Raw genomic sequence first — 17,043 nt, 5'->3', positions numbered from 1 at the left:
AATTTGAGTATGGTTGTGAAAATACTGAATTGTTTGTGAAACATACTAGAATTGCCTTTGCAAAATATTTGAATTTGATATGACGGCGGGGGGCCGGGTTTTATTTAACGGTCGGGGGCGAGTTTATTTAAATGGCAAGTTCTATATGAAATGAGATTTATACTACAATTTTATTACTAAAATTGCATGATATGATTTAAGAACCCTGTGGACTAGTGATGTATATGAGAACACGATAACGTTGTTAGGGATTTATATTGAGACCGTGTGTGCCCACACTGTACTGAGAGGTGTAGGGTGGTATCTTGTAATGCCCCAACCCTTTATATGGGCCCGAAGTGCTACTATTCATACATAATCTGTGCATATCTGATAACATACATAAACTACCCGCCCTAAATAGGGACATACAGGTGTATCATAATGATCTCTACTTTCATACATTGCGGAAGACATAAACATTCATACTTCATCTGTTAGACTTGCCAGAGTTTCTAACTAACTTCTTACATACATACATCCATACTTAAAACATAATTTGTATTACATTCCCAAAAAGTCAACTTGGCTAAAAATCTAGTACTTATACAAAAACTTACATCAACTAATAAGACTCTACGCTCCAAAGTCCCTCTAGAAGACTAGGACCGGTTTCCTGTAGATCTTGAAACAAGGGTTGTAAGTTGGGGTGAGACATTTCTCAGTAAGATGGAAGATATTACATCAGTTCGTGACAACGTGAGTATATTTCAATATAAATAGTTAAACATTTAAAACATTCTCAATCCTGTAATATAATAGATACATATATAATTCCTATAATCTATAATTCAACATCATTACAAGCGAGAGTTCCCGAGGTTAGGGTAGGGTACAGGGCTATACACTGTACAGTCCCTCCGCTCGGTACTCAACCCTGTGACTTTGCCCATTTTAGTTTTTAAATCATGTATATGCATATAGAACTCAACCCAACTTCGTAACATCATAACTATGCCAGTAACTTTCCCCATGGCAAGGGTTGTGCGATAATAAAGCACTGATCGAGCCTTGTTCATGCAGGAATTGTCAGACATCATAACTTACTCCAGTCCGATTTGGCTATCACCAACCTGCTCCGTGATCAACCAATGGCCCTTCATACCAAATCGACTACATAGATACCCACATTGAGAACATCTGTGTAGTTGCACTATATCTCATATTGTGACATCCCGATTTTCGTACTAATTTTTTTATCATAAATAAAAATTAAGTCATACACATCACATCGGTCACGTCAACAACCCTGTTACCACCCATATGACCCGACCCATATTGGGTACCGGGTAAATAATCATTTCATTATACAACCTATCAACGAAAGACGGTATATTTATATCATCTAGAATACAATACCCAAAATATCAACATACATATATACACATTACTATCTCATACCCAAAACAATACAACCCTAGGAAATCACACCTCCCTAGTCCAAAACTCACCATGTATATCAGGGTTCCAGCTCCCTACTATCACGGAGCTCTATCACCTGGTCTGTATCTGTTTCCTAAAAAATTTAAATAATTTGGATGAGACACATCTCAGTAAGAAGGAATAAATTATTTATAGTGTGTGGCAATATGAGTTCAATTAAAACACACTTTACTTTTCAAATCATCATTTCATCTGAGAAAATACACTGATATACATATTCTCATAATCATATAGATATACAACGCAGGCTTTTATAAGCTTTAAAACCATTTATCAAGTTCATTCATTTTCAACATATATTTATCCACGAAGTTTCTAAGAATAGGGAAGATTATCCGCTCATACAAGTAGCTTCCCTCTATCCTAACACGTTATGCAGTCAGGTATGACCACATCTGATACCTGTTAGGGCACTCACCTTACTCAGTAAGCTCTGAGGTGGAGAGTTTCACTTCGCCTCAATTATTTATATTATTAACTCACATAGATCCATTTCTCAATTTATCATTCTCTATTTCTCATTTTCTATTATTTCTTTCATTTCTCATTTTAGTCTATTTTTATCATTCTTTTACTTTCCATTTCCATTTCACTATCCAACTCATGAGTATCCTTGGTATCTAGTACCAACATCGCATTTGTAACTCATGTCTACCTTGAGGATCTTTCTTTCCATGCCATGCTTCCCCCCATGGTCAGGGTTGTGCAGCCCGAAGGCTGGATTTAACCACGGTTGGCCGACTTGGTTAGATCAAAATATCATATCACATATCTCGCGTCTGTACTAAATAAATCAATTGATTGTCATGCCACAAGCTCCACAAGTTCGTGTGGTTGCACTATCACCAATAGCAATGGTACCGTGCTCAATATCACAACCCATCATTAGGGTTTCCATATCCATCCATCACGGTTATCATTACAACATATCCACAATCATTATGCGGTATTGACATTTCGTCAATCATATTTCAATGATCCCATTGCAGCTTTCGCACTTTGCAATGTTCATATTTCCCTAGTATTCACAATCAGTATATCTCAAGTCATCTCAATAAAAATGTTCTCATCATTTTCTGTGCACATTTCGTCACCTCATAATAGTATATATATATATATATATATATATATATATATATATATATATATATATATATCATGTTTCATGTATTTCAACATTTCTCAAAATACTTATCTCAATATAGACATTTCGGAATTCATATTGCAATAATTTCATTTTCAACATTCACAATTCATCACATCATATCAATAATATTTTCATCATTTTCTGTTTCTTCCCATCCTTCCAATACACATTTCATTCTTATAATAATATATACAACCCATTTCGTGAATTTTCACACTTTTCAATAATACAAATCATATTCTCATATTTCCCCATTTATTATAGAAAATATTTCTATAATCATATTTCATATTCCAAAATATCACAATTTAATATTACTCAAATGCCACACAATTTATCTAATATTTATATCATAATAATTTCAGACAAGATACCATATGCTCATTTTCACATATCAATTCAAACGATAGCTCTAAAAATACTGTTATAATTTATTTTCCTTACCTAACTTACTGAGAGTCTCGTTAAAACCCAGATCTTACGCCCCCAGCGCCCGAAACTCAAATCCTGCAATTCGCGTTTCCCCTAAATTAATTAACTCATTTCCCAAAATAATACTCATATAACCTTCCCTAGGCTCCATACATTCCAAATTAACATTTAAACTTATATTTTACACTCTTACCTGGTTTTCTGAACTATGCCTGCAGGGTTCCAAAATTACATCCATAGCACTCACCCGGGTCCTAAATTCCAAAAACCCTACTTCAACCTCAGAATGTCCAATATTTTAGCATTTCTAAATTAACATTAATTAAATAATAATTAGCGTCTTAATAACCCCCTTATCCTAATTTTGGGATTATGTCTACGACGACCCCACGAAAAATCCGCTTCGCTAGACTTGTAGAAAATTTTTCTTAGATTCTTGTGGTGGTATCTAATCATCAAGTGGGCTTAAGATTTACAAAAAATTGAGGTAAAAGTGAGAATTTAGCTTACCTCAAGAGATATGCCTATGCCACTCCTACGACAAATCTGCTCCGGTAGAAATGTCAGTGACGAGAATGGAGTCTAACGGTATTTTCTGATTTTCAATCGAGCGAAAATCAACCAAAAATTTGAGGAGAGAGAGAGTGGAGAGCGCGAGGAGCGAGCGCGAGAGAGAGAGAGAGAGAGAGAGAGAGAGAGAGAGAGATGACGGCTCTGCAATTTTTTTTTTCAGGCAAGCTTCCTTCTCACGTAAGCTTCTCAAGCTTCCTTTATCCTTTTTTTTTTTTTTTTTACCTTTATCTATATATATATATATATATATATATATAATAACTTATCCTTATATATATTTAAACATATATATACACATAATCCTCATATTTCTTAATTTAATCAATTTCCTTAATAATGTTTAATTAATCAATTAATAATAATAATAATAATTATTATTATTATTATTATTATTATCTTGAAATCACCCCACTAATCTTTAATAACCATTTTTGGGGTTATTACACATATTCTAGCAACGGTACCACGCTTACATATCATAAGCTTTTTAAGGCTTTCATATAACATCGAGCTTTTTAAGGTTTTCATAATAATGAGTTGTCTACGGCGGTTCCAACATCATATATACAATTTATAATAAAAGCATATAAGTAGTTCTAGTATTTTCACAAATTCATTCATTCATTCTTTCATACATACATACTTTCATTCATTCTTTCATACATACATTCATTTTGTGGTATAAACCAACCCACGCACTCTCAATTTAACCCTTACATACATAGTGTACGGTATTTAACCGACATCTCATTTCTGCATTTCCTGATAATCATTTGGAACTTCAGTTTCCATAGTTCATGAACATACTTTTCATTTCGTTATAGCATCTTTTCATATCACATTCCACACTCATTTGGTCAAAATATGTTATATATAGTATATGACTCGAAAATATCATTTAAACAGAAAACAAAGGTTCCAAGCATCTCCTATGTTAAGTTGAATGAAAATAAAGAAGTTTTGGAAAGTTTGGAGACCGTATGCCAAGACCCTAGTTTTTACCAAAACCGTAAAACCATAAAACCGACACTTTAACATGATAGAATTTTCCAAATGAACAGTCATAACGTACATAATAACATAAGCTACTGTTCTATAGGTTTAATTTTCTAAAATAACTGATGTAAACAAATCTCCTCACCTTTTAACGTAAAAACGAACCCAAACGGCTCAAAACGGTAAACTTCTAAAACTTCAATCAAGTGAAAACGTGTATCCTAGCAAGACCAAGGGTGAGAGAGACCAACGAGACCCAAAATGGAGTTCGAAAAGTCTTTTTAGTGAAAAAGCTCTGAAACCCTAGGAGAGAGAAGAGAGAGTTTGAGAATTATCTAAAAAAATGAGCTCCATTCTATTTATAAGTGAGCAGGCTTAGAGGAAAACCATCGATGGTTTCCCCTATCTCCACAAAACCATCGACGATTTTGTGGTTGACCCGCCCTGTTGACCTAAAACCGGCGACGATTTTTCTTTGGCTCAGAAAACCGTCCACGATTTTGTCCCAAAGTTGTCTAATTACTTCTTTTTCTCTCATTTTCCTTTCTTCCTCTCTTTTATATTCTTTTTCTTTTATTTTATGGGTTCGGGTTCCTACAATCTCCCCTCCTTATAAGAATTTCGTCCTCAAAATTTGATAATCGTTACTAAGCGTATCCTGAAGTCAAGACTACTCTCTGTAGAAGAGTCGGCAACCACCCACAGAGCGGCTCCAGCCTAAGTTTATTACCTGCTCTCACTTATGGAGGAGGAATACCATGGTTACAACGTAATGCTTCAGGATATTACAATACACATACAAAACTCTCTCGAAGACCATACTTACTCTAACTTGAACCACCTACTTTACCATACATACATATAGTTTTACTCACATGCTATTATACTTACCTGTATAACTCTAACTATCTCTGAATAAATGAGGGTACTACTGGCATATCTCCGACTCTAACTCCTATGAAACTTCCTCCACTGCGTGGTTACGCCATAGTACCTTCACTAATGATATCTCTTTAGTATGTAGTCTTTGTACCTTTTGATCTAAACTTTGCACTGGTACCTTCTCGTATGATAATGCATCACCGATCTCTAGAGGTTCATAACTTAGCACGTGCGAAGGGTCCAGCATGTACTTCCTCACTATTGACACGTGACACAAGTCGTGAACTCTGAATAGTGCTAGGGGTAATGTCACTCGATAAGCAACTGGACCAATCCTTTCTAGGATCTTGAATGACCCAATGTACCGAGGATTTAACTTCCCCTCTTCCCAAACCTCATCACCTCTTTCATCGGAGCGATCTTCAGGAATACCATATTTCCTGCCTCGAACTCTAGCTCTCATCGGCGAGTATCTGCATAACTCTTCTGCTGACTCTGAGCTGTTATAATTCTCTTTATAGTTAGTTCGACCTTTGCAAAGGCATGCTGAATTAGTTCCGATCCTAGTATTTGTCGCTCGCCTACTTGATCCTAATACAATGGAGATCGACACCGATGACCATAAAATGCCTCATATGGTGTCATCTCAATGCTGGCCTAGTAGCTGCTATTATATGCAAATTCCACAAATGGTAGATACCGTATCCAACTATCCCCAAAATCCAATACACATGCTCGCAATATATCCTCTAACATATAAATAGTCCTCTCAAACTGTCCATCCATCTGCGAGCGAAATGATGTACTGAATGTGAGCTGCGATCCCAAGGCATCCTGTAAACTCTTCTAGAAACGAGATGTAAAACGTGGATCTTGATTTGAAACAATAGAAACAGGGACACCATGGAGTCGTACAATCTCTTGTACATAAAGCTCTGCCAACTTATTCAAATAATAGCTGAGTCTGATTGGAATGAAATGTACAGTCTTTGTCAGTCGATCAATTACAACCCATATAACATTATGTCCATGCACCGCCATAGGTAACCCCGATATGAAATCCATCGAGATATGCTCCCATTTCCACTTGGGAATGTCAAGTGGTTGAAGGGGTCCTGCTGGCCTCTAGTGTTCTTCCTTGACCTGCTGACATGTTAGACACTGCTCTACGAAACTGGCTATCTCTCTTTTCATGTTCGACTACCAGAAAGATTCCCTAATATTTCTGTACATCTTTATACTTCTTGGATGTAAGGTGTAGAGCGAATGATGGGCCTCCTCTAGAATGAATCGTTTAATCTTGACGTTATTCGGTACACAAATCCTATTGTGGAATCTCAATATCCCATCATGATAAATATTGAAATTCGACTATAAACCACTCTGTACCTCTTCCACAACCTCTATTAGTTCTGCATCTTCCTTCTGAGTTGTTATGATCCTTTCCTATCAGGTTGACTGTACCACCAAGCTAGCAAGAAAAGCCTGGTGATTTTTTCCTACTACTTCCAATCTCAACCTTTCCAGGTCCATACAAATATGATGTTGAGCTCCCACTGCTAAGACTGACACATCAACTAACTTCTGACTTAGAGCATCAGCTACCACATTTGCTTTTCTTGGGTGATAGCTAATGATACAATCATACTCCTTTATCAGTTCAAGTCATCTACGCTGTCTCATATTCAGCTCCTTCTAAGTGAAAATGTATTTAAAACTTTTATGATCAGTGAAAATCTCGCACCTTTCACTGTACAAGTAGTGCCTCCAAATTTTCAATGCATACACTACCGCTACTAATTTCATATCATGTGTCGAGTATTTCTTCTCGTATTCTTTGAGTTGACGAGAGGCATAAGCAATCACCTTTCACTATTGTATTGGAACACATCCGAGACCTTTCTTAGAGGCGTCACCATAGATAACAAATCCACCACCCCCAAATGGAATGGTAAGAACTGGAGCAGAAACCAACCATTATTTTAGCTCCTGGAAACTTAGCTCGCACTCATAAGTCCAATAATACATCATGTTCTTCCTCGTGAGTCGTATCAATGGACCTGACAAACTGGAGAACCTTTATACGAACCTTCGGTAATATCTTGTAAGACCCAAAAAACTTCTGACCTCTTGAACATTCTTCGATCTCGCCCAGTCCACTACCGCTTCTATTTTATTTGGATCCACTGATACCCCTTTCTTAGACACTACATGCCCTAGAAATGCAATTTATTCCAGTCAGAACTCGCATTTCTTCAATTTAGCAAGTAGCTTCTTCTCTCTTAGCATTTGGAATACCAGTCTCAGATGAACTTCATGTTCTGTAGCATTTTTGGAATACACTGGGATGTAATCTATGAATACCATGACGAACTAGTATAAGTATTCATGAAAGATCTTGTTCAATTGATCCATAAATGCTGCTGATGCATTTTTCATACCGAATAGCATAACCATAAATTCGTAATGGCCATACCGAGTTCAGAAAGCTGTTTTCGGAACGTCCTCCATTTTCACCTTCGGTTGGTGATACCCAGATTGTAGATCGATTTTAGAGAAGATCTGCGTGCCCAATAGTTGTTCAAACAGATCATTAATCTTGGGTAACGAGTATTTGTTCTTTATCGTCACCTTGTTAAGCTCTTTATAGTTGATGCACATCCTCATCGACATGTCCTTCATCTTTACAAACAGCACCAGTGCTCCCCAGGGTGAAACACTCAGTTGAATATACCCCTTATCTAGTAGCTATTGTAGCTGCTCCTTCAACTTTCTCAATTCTAACTGGAGCCATACGATATGGAGCTTTCGATAATGGTGTCGTACCTTGAATCAATTCTATAACAAACTCTATCTCACGATTTGGAGGTAATCCCAGCAAGTCCTCTGGAAACATGTATGGGAAGTCGCACACTACAGGAATCTCCTCCAACTTAAATTCTTCTTACGACATTTCTTTCACACACGCCAAATACCCTTGACATCCTTCTCAAAGTAATCTGCTAGCCTAGATAGCTAATAGGATTTGTGGTGTAGAACACACACACGACCCTACAAACTTGAACCCCTGCACCCCGAAGGTCTAAATACTACCTCCCTTCTATGGCAATTAATGTTGGTACAATTGACTGATAGCCAATCCATACCCAGAATGATATCGAAGTCATGCATATAAAATACAATAAGGCTGACTGGTAATATTCTCCCCTGAATCTCTATTGGAAAATTTGGAATCATTTTACTACAGATGACTACTGACCTTGACGATGTAGCCATTACTAAATCACCCTCTAACTGTTGCACCTCTAAGCCACATAATTCGATGAATCCCCATGAAATAAAAGAATGCGTCGCTCCTAAATCGAATAATATGACAACTTTATTCAAAATCATATAAATGATAGATGTGATTACATCCCCAACGTTTTCTACGTCGCCCAGAGTTAAGGAATACACCCTTGCCTGGGTTGTACCCCTTTGATAATCACCGCTTTGCGCCTAAGCACCTCCTTTAGATGAATGTTGTGGGGTGCGTTGCCACCCAGTGTGCTGCAGTAGCGTGCCATATGTCCTAGTTTGCCACACCAATAGCAAACCCCTAAACCCAACAAACACTTCCTTGCATGAGGTTTTCCATAAGAAGGACAACCAGGCAAGGACATGGTACCTTGAGATATACCACCACCGGTCTCTCTTAACTAACCTTCACCACCACCATACTTCTTCCAAGTGCCCTACCTCACGACTGAATAAGAACTGGGAGGCGCTGACCTCTTCTTCGAAATCTAGACCTCTGCGTCCTCTTGTAGGCTCTTTTATGCTACAGTGGCTTTATCTACTAGAGTAGCAAAGTCCTGCAACTGCAAGATCGCTATCTGCTTCTGGATCTCCTTCTTCAGATCCCTATGTAAGTTCCAGGCCTTCATTGCCTCATTCGATACCATGAATGGAGCAAATCATGCCAACTCCTAGAACTTGATAGTATACTGTTGTACTGACAACTATCCCTGCATCAGGATCATAAATTCCTCCATCTTCACACTCCTGATGGTGGCTGGGAAGTACCGCTCAAAGAATAACTCTCTAAAGCGGCCCCATGTCATTGCCACTGGAATGAGGCGATGCTCCTCCAACATTTTTACTGATTCCCACCATCTCTGTGCCTCGTCTGTCAACTTGAACGTTGCAAAGGTTACTTTCTGCTTCTATGTGCAGTTTTGAACATCCAGGATCTTCTTAATCTCCCGGATCCAATTCTCAGCTCAAATTGGGTCTGCACTCCCTACGAAAACAGGAAGCTTTCGTCTGGTGAACTGGTCGATGGAGCATCCCAACTCAACTATGGGACAGTCTTGCCCCCTATTTGTTTGCACCACCTCAACCATAAGATGCTGTGTGAAATCCTGTAGTACGCTTATGGAGTTACTGCCAACCTTATGGTCGGCTCCCTCACTACTATTGCCTCCTACATTGGCAATATTCTCCCTGAACTCTTGTAGTGATCCTAAAAAAATAAAAATAAATAAAATATTTAAAAATAAAAAAAATTAATTAAAAAAATATTAAAATTAAAATTTAAAAAAATTAAAATTTAATTAATTAATTATTATTTATTAAATAATATAATATAATAATAATATAATATATAATGATATAAACATATATATATATATATATGATATATCCTAAAGGATTCATTCAAAATCCTTCAGGCGAAAGTAAAAATAGAGCCGCCACCCCCCTCCTTCTCCTCTTCCCCTCTCTCCCACTCTCCTCCATCTCGTCTCCAATATTTAGCCGATCGGAAATCCAGAAATATCGTTGGGCTCTGCTCGTCGCGACCAACATTTCTACTGGAGCGAATACTGTCATGGGAGGGGTTTAGGGTTTGGAGTTTAGGGTTTCGGGTTAGGCATATCTCTTGGGTTAAGGTCAAATCTCAAACTTACCTCAATTTCTCTTAAACCATAAGCCCAATTAACAAACAGAAATTACCAAGAGATTCGTGAAGAAATTCTCTATAATCTAGTCGAAGTGGGTTTTTGAATTAGAGCTCCGGGGTACCAATCCTAAATTGGGAGTAAGTTTAATAATTTAGGCTTTATTAGGCTATTTAGGGTATTCAGAGTCAAAATTTTAGGGAAAGTTACTCTAGTGATTGTGATGAGTAATGTAGTGAAGTTTGAATTTCAGGAACCGGGTGAGCACCATAGGTATTTTTCAGGGTCCCTGTTGGCGTAGTTCAAGAAATCAGGTAAGGGGAAAATATATATTAAACCAGATTTTTTTTATGAATTTAATGGAAAATGAATTATGTTATAAATATGTGTATATATTTTGGTATGAGTTTAAAATACCAACCATTTAAATTATATTTTTTCGAGTTTAGGGTTGTTTATTAGATACGTATATGTGAAATTGAACTGATAAAAGTAAAATATTTTTCAGAATAATTATGCAAGAAATTAAAGGTATTTTTCTAGTATATGAATGTTAAATGTGGATTGGCTTATTTTCATGTAACGTATGAATTTTACTGCTAAATATGTGTAACATGAGTAAATAGGAATGCTGTGTGGAAATATGATATATGTATGAGATGCATGATATTCAGGAAATGAACTGAGTATGAAAATGTTATATGAAATATACTGCATGTGAGTGTTAATGCAACGATGTAGAGTAGCTGAAAAATCCTGGGTAAAACAACTGAAAGATGTTGGATAAATGTATGATAGTTGAAAAATGTTGGGTAAAACAGCTGAAAGATGCTGGGTAATCTTTTTCAGAACCTCCACGAGATCAAGCTTAGAGAGCTTGAGCTGTGATAGCACTTTTGAGGAAAGGGTATACTTTTGATAATATTTTAGGATGTAGATATTTTATGTTTTATGTTTTAAGTATTCTGAGTAATGGATGGTTGTGAAACATACTTTTCATTTCGTTATAGTACCCTTTCATATCACATGCCACACTCATTTGGTCAAAATATGCTATATATATTATATGGCTCGAAAATATCATTTAAACAGAAAACAAGGGTTCCAAGCATCTCCTGCGTTAAGTTTAATGCAAATAAAGAAGTACTGGAAAGTTTGGAGACCATATGCCAAGACCTGATTTTTACCAAAAACGTAAAACCATAAAACCGACACTTTTACCTGGTAGAATTTTCCAAATGAACAGTCATAACGTACATAATAACATAAGCTACAGTTCCACCGGTTTAGTTTTCTAAAATAATTGATGTAAACAAATCCCCTTACCTTTTAACTTAAAAAAGAACCCGAACGACTCGAAATGGTAAACTTCTAAAACCTCAATCCAATGAAAACGCTTATCCTAGCTAAACCGAGGATGAGAGAGACCAACGAGACCCAAAACGGAGTTCGAAAAGTCTATTTAGTGAAAAAGCTTTGAAACCCTAGGAAAGAGAGAGAGAGTTTGAGAATTTCTCTACAAAAATAAGCTTCATTCTATTTATAGGTGAGTAGGCCTAGAGGAAAATCATTGATAGTTTCCCTTGTCTCCATAAAATTGTCGACGATTTTGTGGTTGACCTGCCCTGTTGACCTAAAACAGGCGACGACTTTTCTTTGGCTCAGAAAATCGTCCACGATTTTGTCGCAGACTTGTCCAATTACTTCTCTTTCTCTCATTTTTATTTCTTCCTCTCTTTTATATTATTTTTATTTTATTTTATGGGTTCGAGTTTTTACATATTTGTCGTTTAGCCTGCGTAAGGATGAAGTGCCTTCCTTGGGGACCTGGGCCAGGAAGTGTTAAGGCTAACGGACCTGCAACTGAGTTGTAGATGCTTACAGACGTACTTGCAGATGATTACTTTGACTGTGTTTGGGCTGATCTCCCAGGACATAAGTCCAGCCTTCGGGCCGCACAACCCGTACCATTGGGGAAGTAAATGGTGTGTTAGTCTCAGGGAGTGTCTTCTACACATATCTGTTGATTTATGTGAATGATATTATTATTTATTGAACTGGTTTATACTGAGGAAGTAAATGTATATTTTTCAACTATAAAAATGTTTATGACAAAGTAAACTCTCCGCCTGAGGGCTTGCTGAGAAAGGCGACTATCCTGATAAGTATCAGTTGTAGCTATACGAGGTTGCATAACGTGTTAGAGCAAAGGGGAGTTACATGTATGGGCGTGTAATCTCCCCTATCATAGGGGACTTTCGCCTATAAATAATTGTGTGAGTGTGTGAGTATGGTCGGAGAATGATGTTATAACTGTGGTTAATTAACAATTGATGATATTTTGTATACATTAAAACTCACGTTGGTCACACACCAATATTAATTTAATCAGCCTTACTGAGAAGTGTCTCATCCCAATATACAAATCATTTTTCAGGATCATCTCGAGATAGAGCTTAGCAAGCTCCGGGGTAGGGTGATAGCTAGTTTCAGTTTTTGTGAGTATCTATAAGAACTTTAACGTATTTAAGTTATGTTTAAAGTCTCTGGATATGTAATATAGTCATATGGACTGAGTTAGTTTTCTTTATTTTGGGTTGGGATGTAATATGGTATTGAGAGACTTTTATGTGAGTTAGCAGTTTAGAACTTTGGTAATATTTTGGGGAATGTATAATTTATTTCCGTTGCTTTTATATGATAAATATGGTATCAGGTACACAGACGTTACTAAAGTAGTACTTCGGGCCCCATGTGGCGGGTCGGGGCGTTACAAAATATATATAATAAATAAAAATTACTAATAAATCATAAAAGTATCTAGTAATGATATACTACAAAATGTTTATTACATGTAATTAATATAAAAATTTAATGACCAAACAAGCCATGAAACAAATAAAACATAATTCAATATTTTTAAATTCAACATGCATAGTATTAAGAAAAAAGAAAAATAAAATTTTAAAATTTATTATTTATAAATTTAAATTATAAATAGAGATGTCAGTTCATTAATGCGTAAAACATGAATGCTAAATGGATAAAAAATTCAAATTTATATTAATTGGTTGACTATTGTTTGAAACAATTCACCTAACTTTTATTGATTTTATTCAAGTTGTTATGTTATTAAATATGTTATTCAATCAAACCCAAAAAAAGCAAATCACAATTAGACTAGTTATCTATCCAAATTAATTTTTAAAATAAAAATTTAGTTATATTGTTGTACTTATGTCAACTGATTGACCAAATTTAATTGTTAGGTATTCAATTCACTTATAAGTTTATTTTTCAGAATATATGTAATTAATTGATAAACTTTTCCAACTTAACTTATTCAATTAATGTCATTTCTTTTAATTTATCTTATTAAAGTGGAGTAAAAAGTTTAATTTTTGTTATAAACTTAATGGCTGACTAACGATCAACTAATGAAATGTTTATGTTGTCAATTAAATTAACCTTCACGGGATCTTATGATAGTTTTCAAGAACTCAAGGGATGGAGTGTCATTTTCTTAAAAACGAGAAAGTGTTGCTGAATTTGACCCTTTTTTGCATTAAGGACATAGAAAAGTAAATTTAATAGTAGGAACGGAGGAACAAAGCAGATTAAATAATAGGAGACATCTTTTCATTTTTTAGGCACTTTATCATGAAAGTACATGTACTTTTATTATTAAAATAAATATTATAGTGTACAAAGATATATAGCATTTTGAAAACACTACCCTTTAAACCATGATATGAAAATATACACTTTAAAAAAAAAAAAAAAATCTATATACATATTTTTTGCTCAAAAAAATTATAAATTTGAGAAGGCACCATAACGTGAAAAGACACCTTGTGAAAATATATAATTTTTTTTCTATCTTTTTATAGATAGTATAAATTTAAATTTTGTACACATTTAGACTTTTGTAATTTAATGAAGGTCATAATCATCCTTTAAAAAGTAAAAATAAGAATGAAAATATGATTCCTAGAGAAATAACTATTCCCCAAATGGTGGTGGAATCATATTTTGCCGTTTATTTGACAAATTAAATGTAAGAATTATATTTCTAATTTTGATTTAATTTCTAATCTAATTTTACAAGTAAGATGAGATTATATTATTTAGAGTTCAACATTTTAACAAAAGCTATTTTAAAGTAAACAATCGGTTAAACACCACAACTTTCGGATTAACTCAACATCATTATAATAATATTCATTGCAAAAATAATATCGTAGCAGTTCGATGAGGGCAAGATTTGAGCTCAAGGATAATTAGTTTGAAAATAATAATGAACTGGTTTTTAAATTTTAAAAAAATACTGGGCAATAACTTGTGGTGGTTAATTAATGATATTACCTTCCGAATTAAGATCTATGTACGAAGAAGAAAGACTAAGAACCTTCCCCGTGCTCGCCACATTCCATCGTCCATCCCTGCTCGCATTGTCCAAGCATTCAGACAACAATGATAAATTAGGAAAAGCAGAGATGGAAGCATAAACATTGGATTGAAGCAATTGCAGAAAAAATGATAACTGGTGGCGATTCTCTGAAACTGCTCTTTCTCCTCCCGATTCTCCACCAACTCATCCTGCACTCGGCGTCTGCCATCTGCGAACTCGGTGTCGTTGACCGCAACAGGCTCTACAACTACACCTTGGCCTCTCCCACCCGCAATTTCCCGCATGGCGTCCTCAGCGAAGATGGGTATTTGCTCTCTCGTCCTCCAATTTCTTCTTTCAATTTCAGTATCATATTTTCAATGGTGTGAACTTTAGCCCCGATTTAGTTATTTTACACAAAGCAATTGGTTGGTGCCTTCAGTTCTTTGTCGCATGGGTTGGAGTGTATTTGGAGCTGAAATAAACTGAAGTCATGATGTTTATTTATTTTTTAATGAATTATTCTAGTATTATGTTTTCAATTGGGAGAATGTTAGCATGATTTAAATCCTATTTGTATAAAGCAACTGGTCGGTGCTTTAGTTCTATGCTGCATGGATTGGAGGTGTTGGGATTTTTTCTCATCGTTGCAAGAATAATAAGAGGGTTAAATAAACTTTTTCCACTGCTGATTTGGTTTCTGTTTGCCTACCCGTAGTTAACTTTTAACTTAACTAACGTGTGCTTTCTTTTGTTCTGCACTGTTTCATTGCATTACCTACTTGCACACGTACTACTCAATCCATTCTAATCACGAATTTAGGGCAGCACTGTTGGAAATTTGGCTAGGGTTTACATATTACCAATCTTGTACTGGGTTGCTGCTGGTGGCATCTGCAGTGGATATTGGCGGCCTATATACCTATTCCCATATTTTGTCCGCGTTATTCCATATTTTGAGTTTTCTTTATTCTTAGGAATTTTAGGAGAGAGACTTTAAGATTTGGGCATGGAGGTTCATGTGCACGTGGTTCCCTCTCCTTTGGCAGCTAGAATTATATGAAGGTAATGTTGGTTGTCATGGTTTTGGGCAGGTGGCTGCAATTGTGGTGCTCAGATGGTGGTCTAGGTAGTTGATGGCTGAGCATGGCTGCGCACAGGCGTGTGGCCACGAGTGCAGGAGAAGGGGCTGTGGTGGCCAGGGTTTAGGTGGGCTTGGGGAGGCTATCGCTGTGCTGTTAGGGTGTTTGTGATAGGCTGCTGTTGTTGTCAAGCCTATAATGTGGGATAAAGCTGTGGATGCCAACCTCTCATTCCATTGTCGATGCAATGTCATTAAAGAAATCTTTAACTACAATTTTCCCCAAATATTCCATTACAACTGGTGCATTTCAACTGCATGTGTCTGCACATGCCTCCCTTACCCCGGGGGGGGGGGGGGTGGTGGGGGTGTAATGACATGAAACTGTGTCAAACTGAGAATAGCACAGGTGGGTTAAGTGTAAAAAGTTAAACCACAGGGGGTAGATTGTAGACAGCTCAAACCACAGGGCAAAATTTATTTAACCTATATTATTATATTTTATGCATTTGAAACATTTGCCGAGTTCCCTGCTGAAAAGGTCAAAAATTTAGTTTGTCACAGGAATTAGATTAACTAATTACAGAGATAGCCTGGTGGAATTATTTTGGTATTTCATCATGTAAACCAGTGTAATGGATTTTGGGCCTTAATTAATTCGAGCCATGTGTTGTATTGGAGCATTGTGCTTATGAGTTTAAATTTACTTTTGAGTTACCAACCAAAAGAACTTGTCTTGGAATTGTTGGAATTATTTTCAGAGAAAAAGTCAAGTTTTGGCATTTGTCATTAAGTACATATCCATTTCAGGTTTCAGGAAAAAAAATTGCTTTCTTTATTTGAGTTCTACGTGAAATTTATGTTTGAGGATGCCATTTTATTATCACATTGCTTGTGTAACTGCATGTGGCCTTTGGTTCCGATTCTGATCAATGGGTGGATATTTTTCTGTTTAATTATTACAGGTTTTACAGGGTGGCAGTAAATGGGAGTGTGCTCTGGTTTCAGGTTGGCTCCATCAGGTTACATTTTGTTTCTTTGTTTTTGAAGCGACTTTCTTTCTAATGTAACAACTGTGGCATCCAACGAGGCGTTCAAACTTTGCACATTTTATTTATTT

The 17,043-nt window shown here is 36.1% G+C and overlaps 1 protein-coding gene across 1 annotated transcript in view; it reads left to right on the top strand.

Annotated features, from left to right (window-relative positions):
- Positions 1–14,793: 14,793 nt before the first annotated feature.
- The window catches only part of LOC131166292 (uncharacterized), a 28,521-nt gene continuing 26,271 nt past the window's right edge, over positions 14,794–17,043 (top strand). Inside the window, exons 1-2 of the mRNA XM_058124703.1 lie at positions 14,794–15,167; positions 16,889–16,931. Coding sequence (XP_057980686.1) covers positions 14,989–15,167; positions 16,889–16,931 — 222 coding nt within the window. The 5' untranslated portion in view covers positions 14,794–14,988. The remainder of the gene's footprint in view (positions 15,168–16,888; positions 16,932–17,043) is intronic.

This window comes from Malania oleifera, chromosome 10 (assembly GCF_029873635.1).
Source record: "Malania oleifera isolate guangnan ecotype guangnan chromosome 10, ASM2987363v1, whole genome shotgun sequence".
Classification (NCBI taxonomy): Eukaryota; Viridiplantae; Streptophyta; class Magnoliopsida; order Santalales; family Ximeniaceae; genus Malania; species Malania oleifera.
This window is presented reverse-complemented; position numbering and strand designations above follow the sequence as displayed.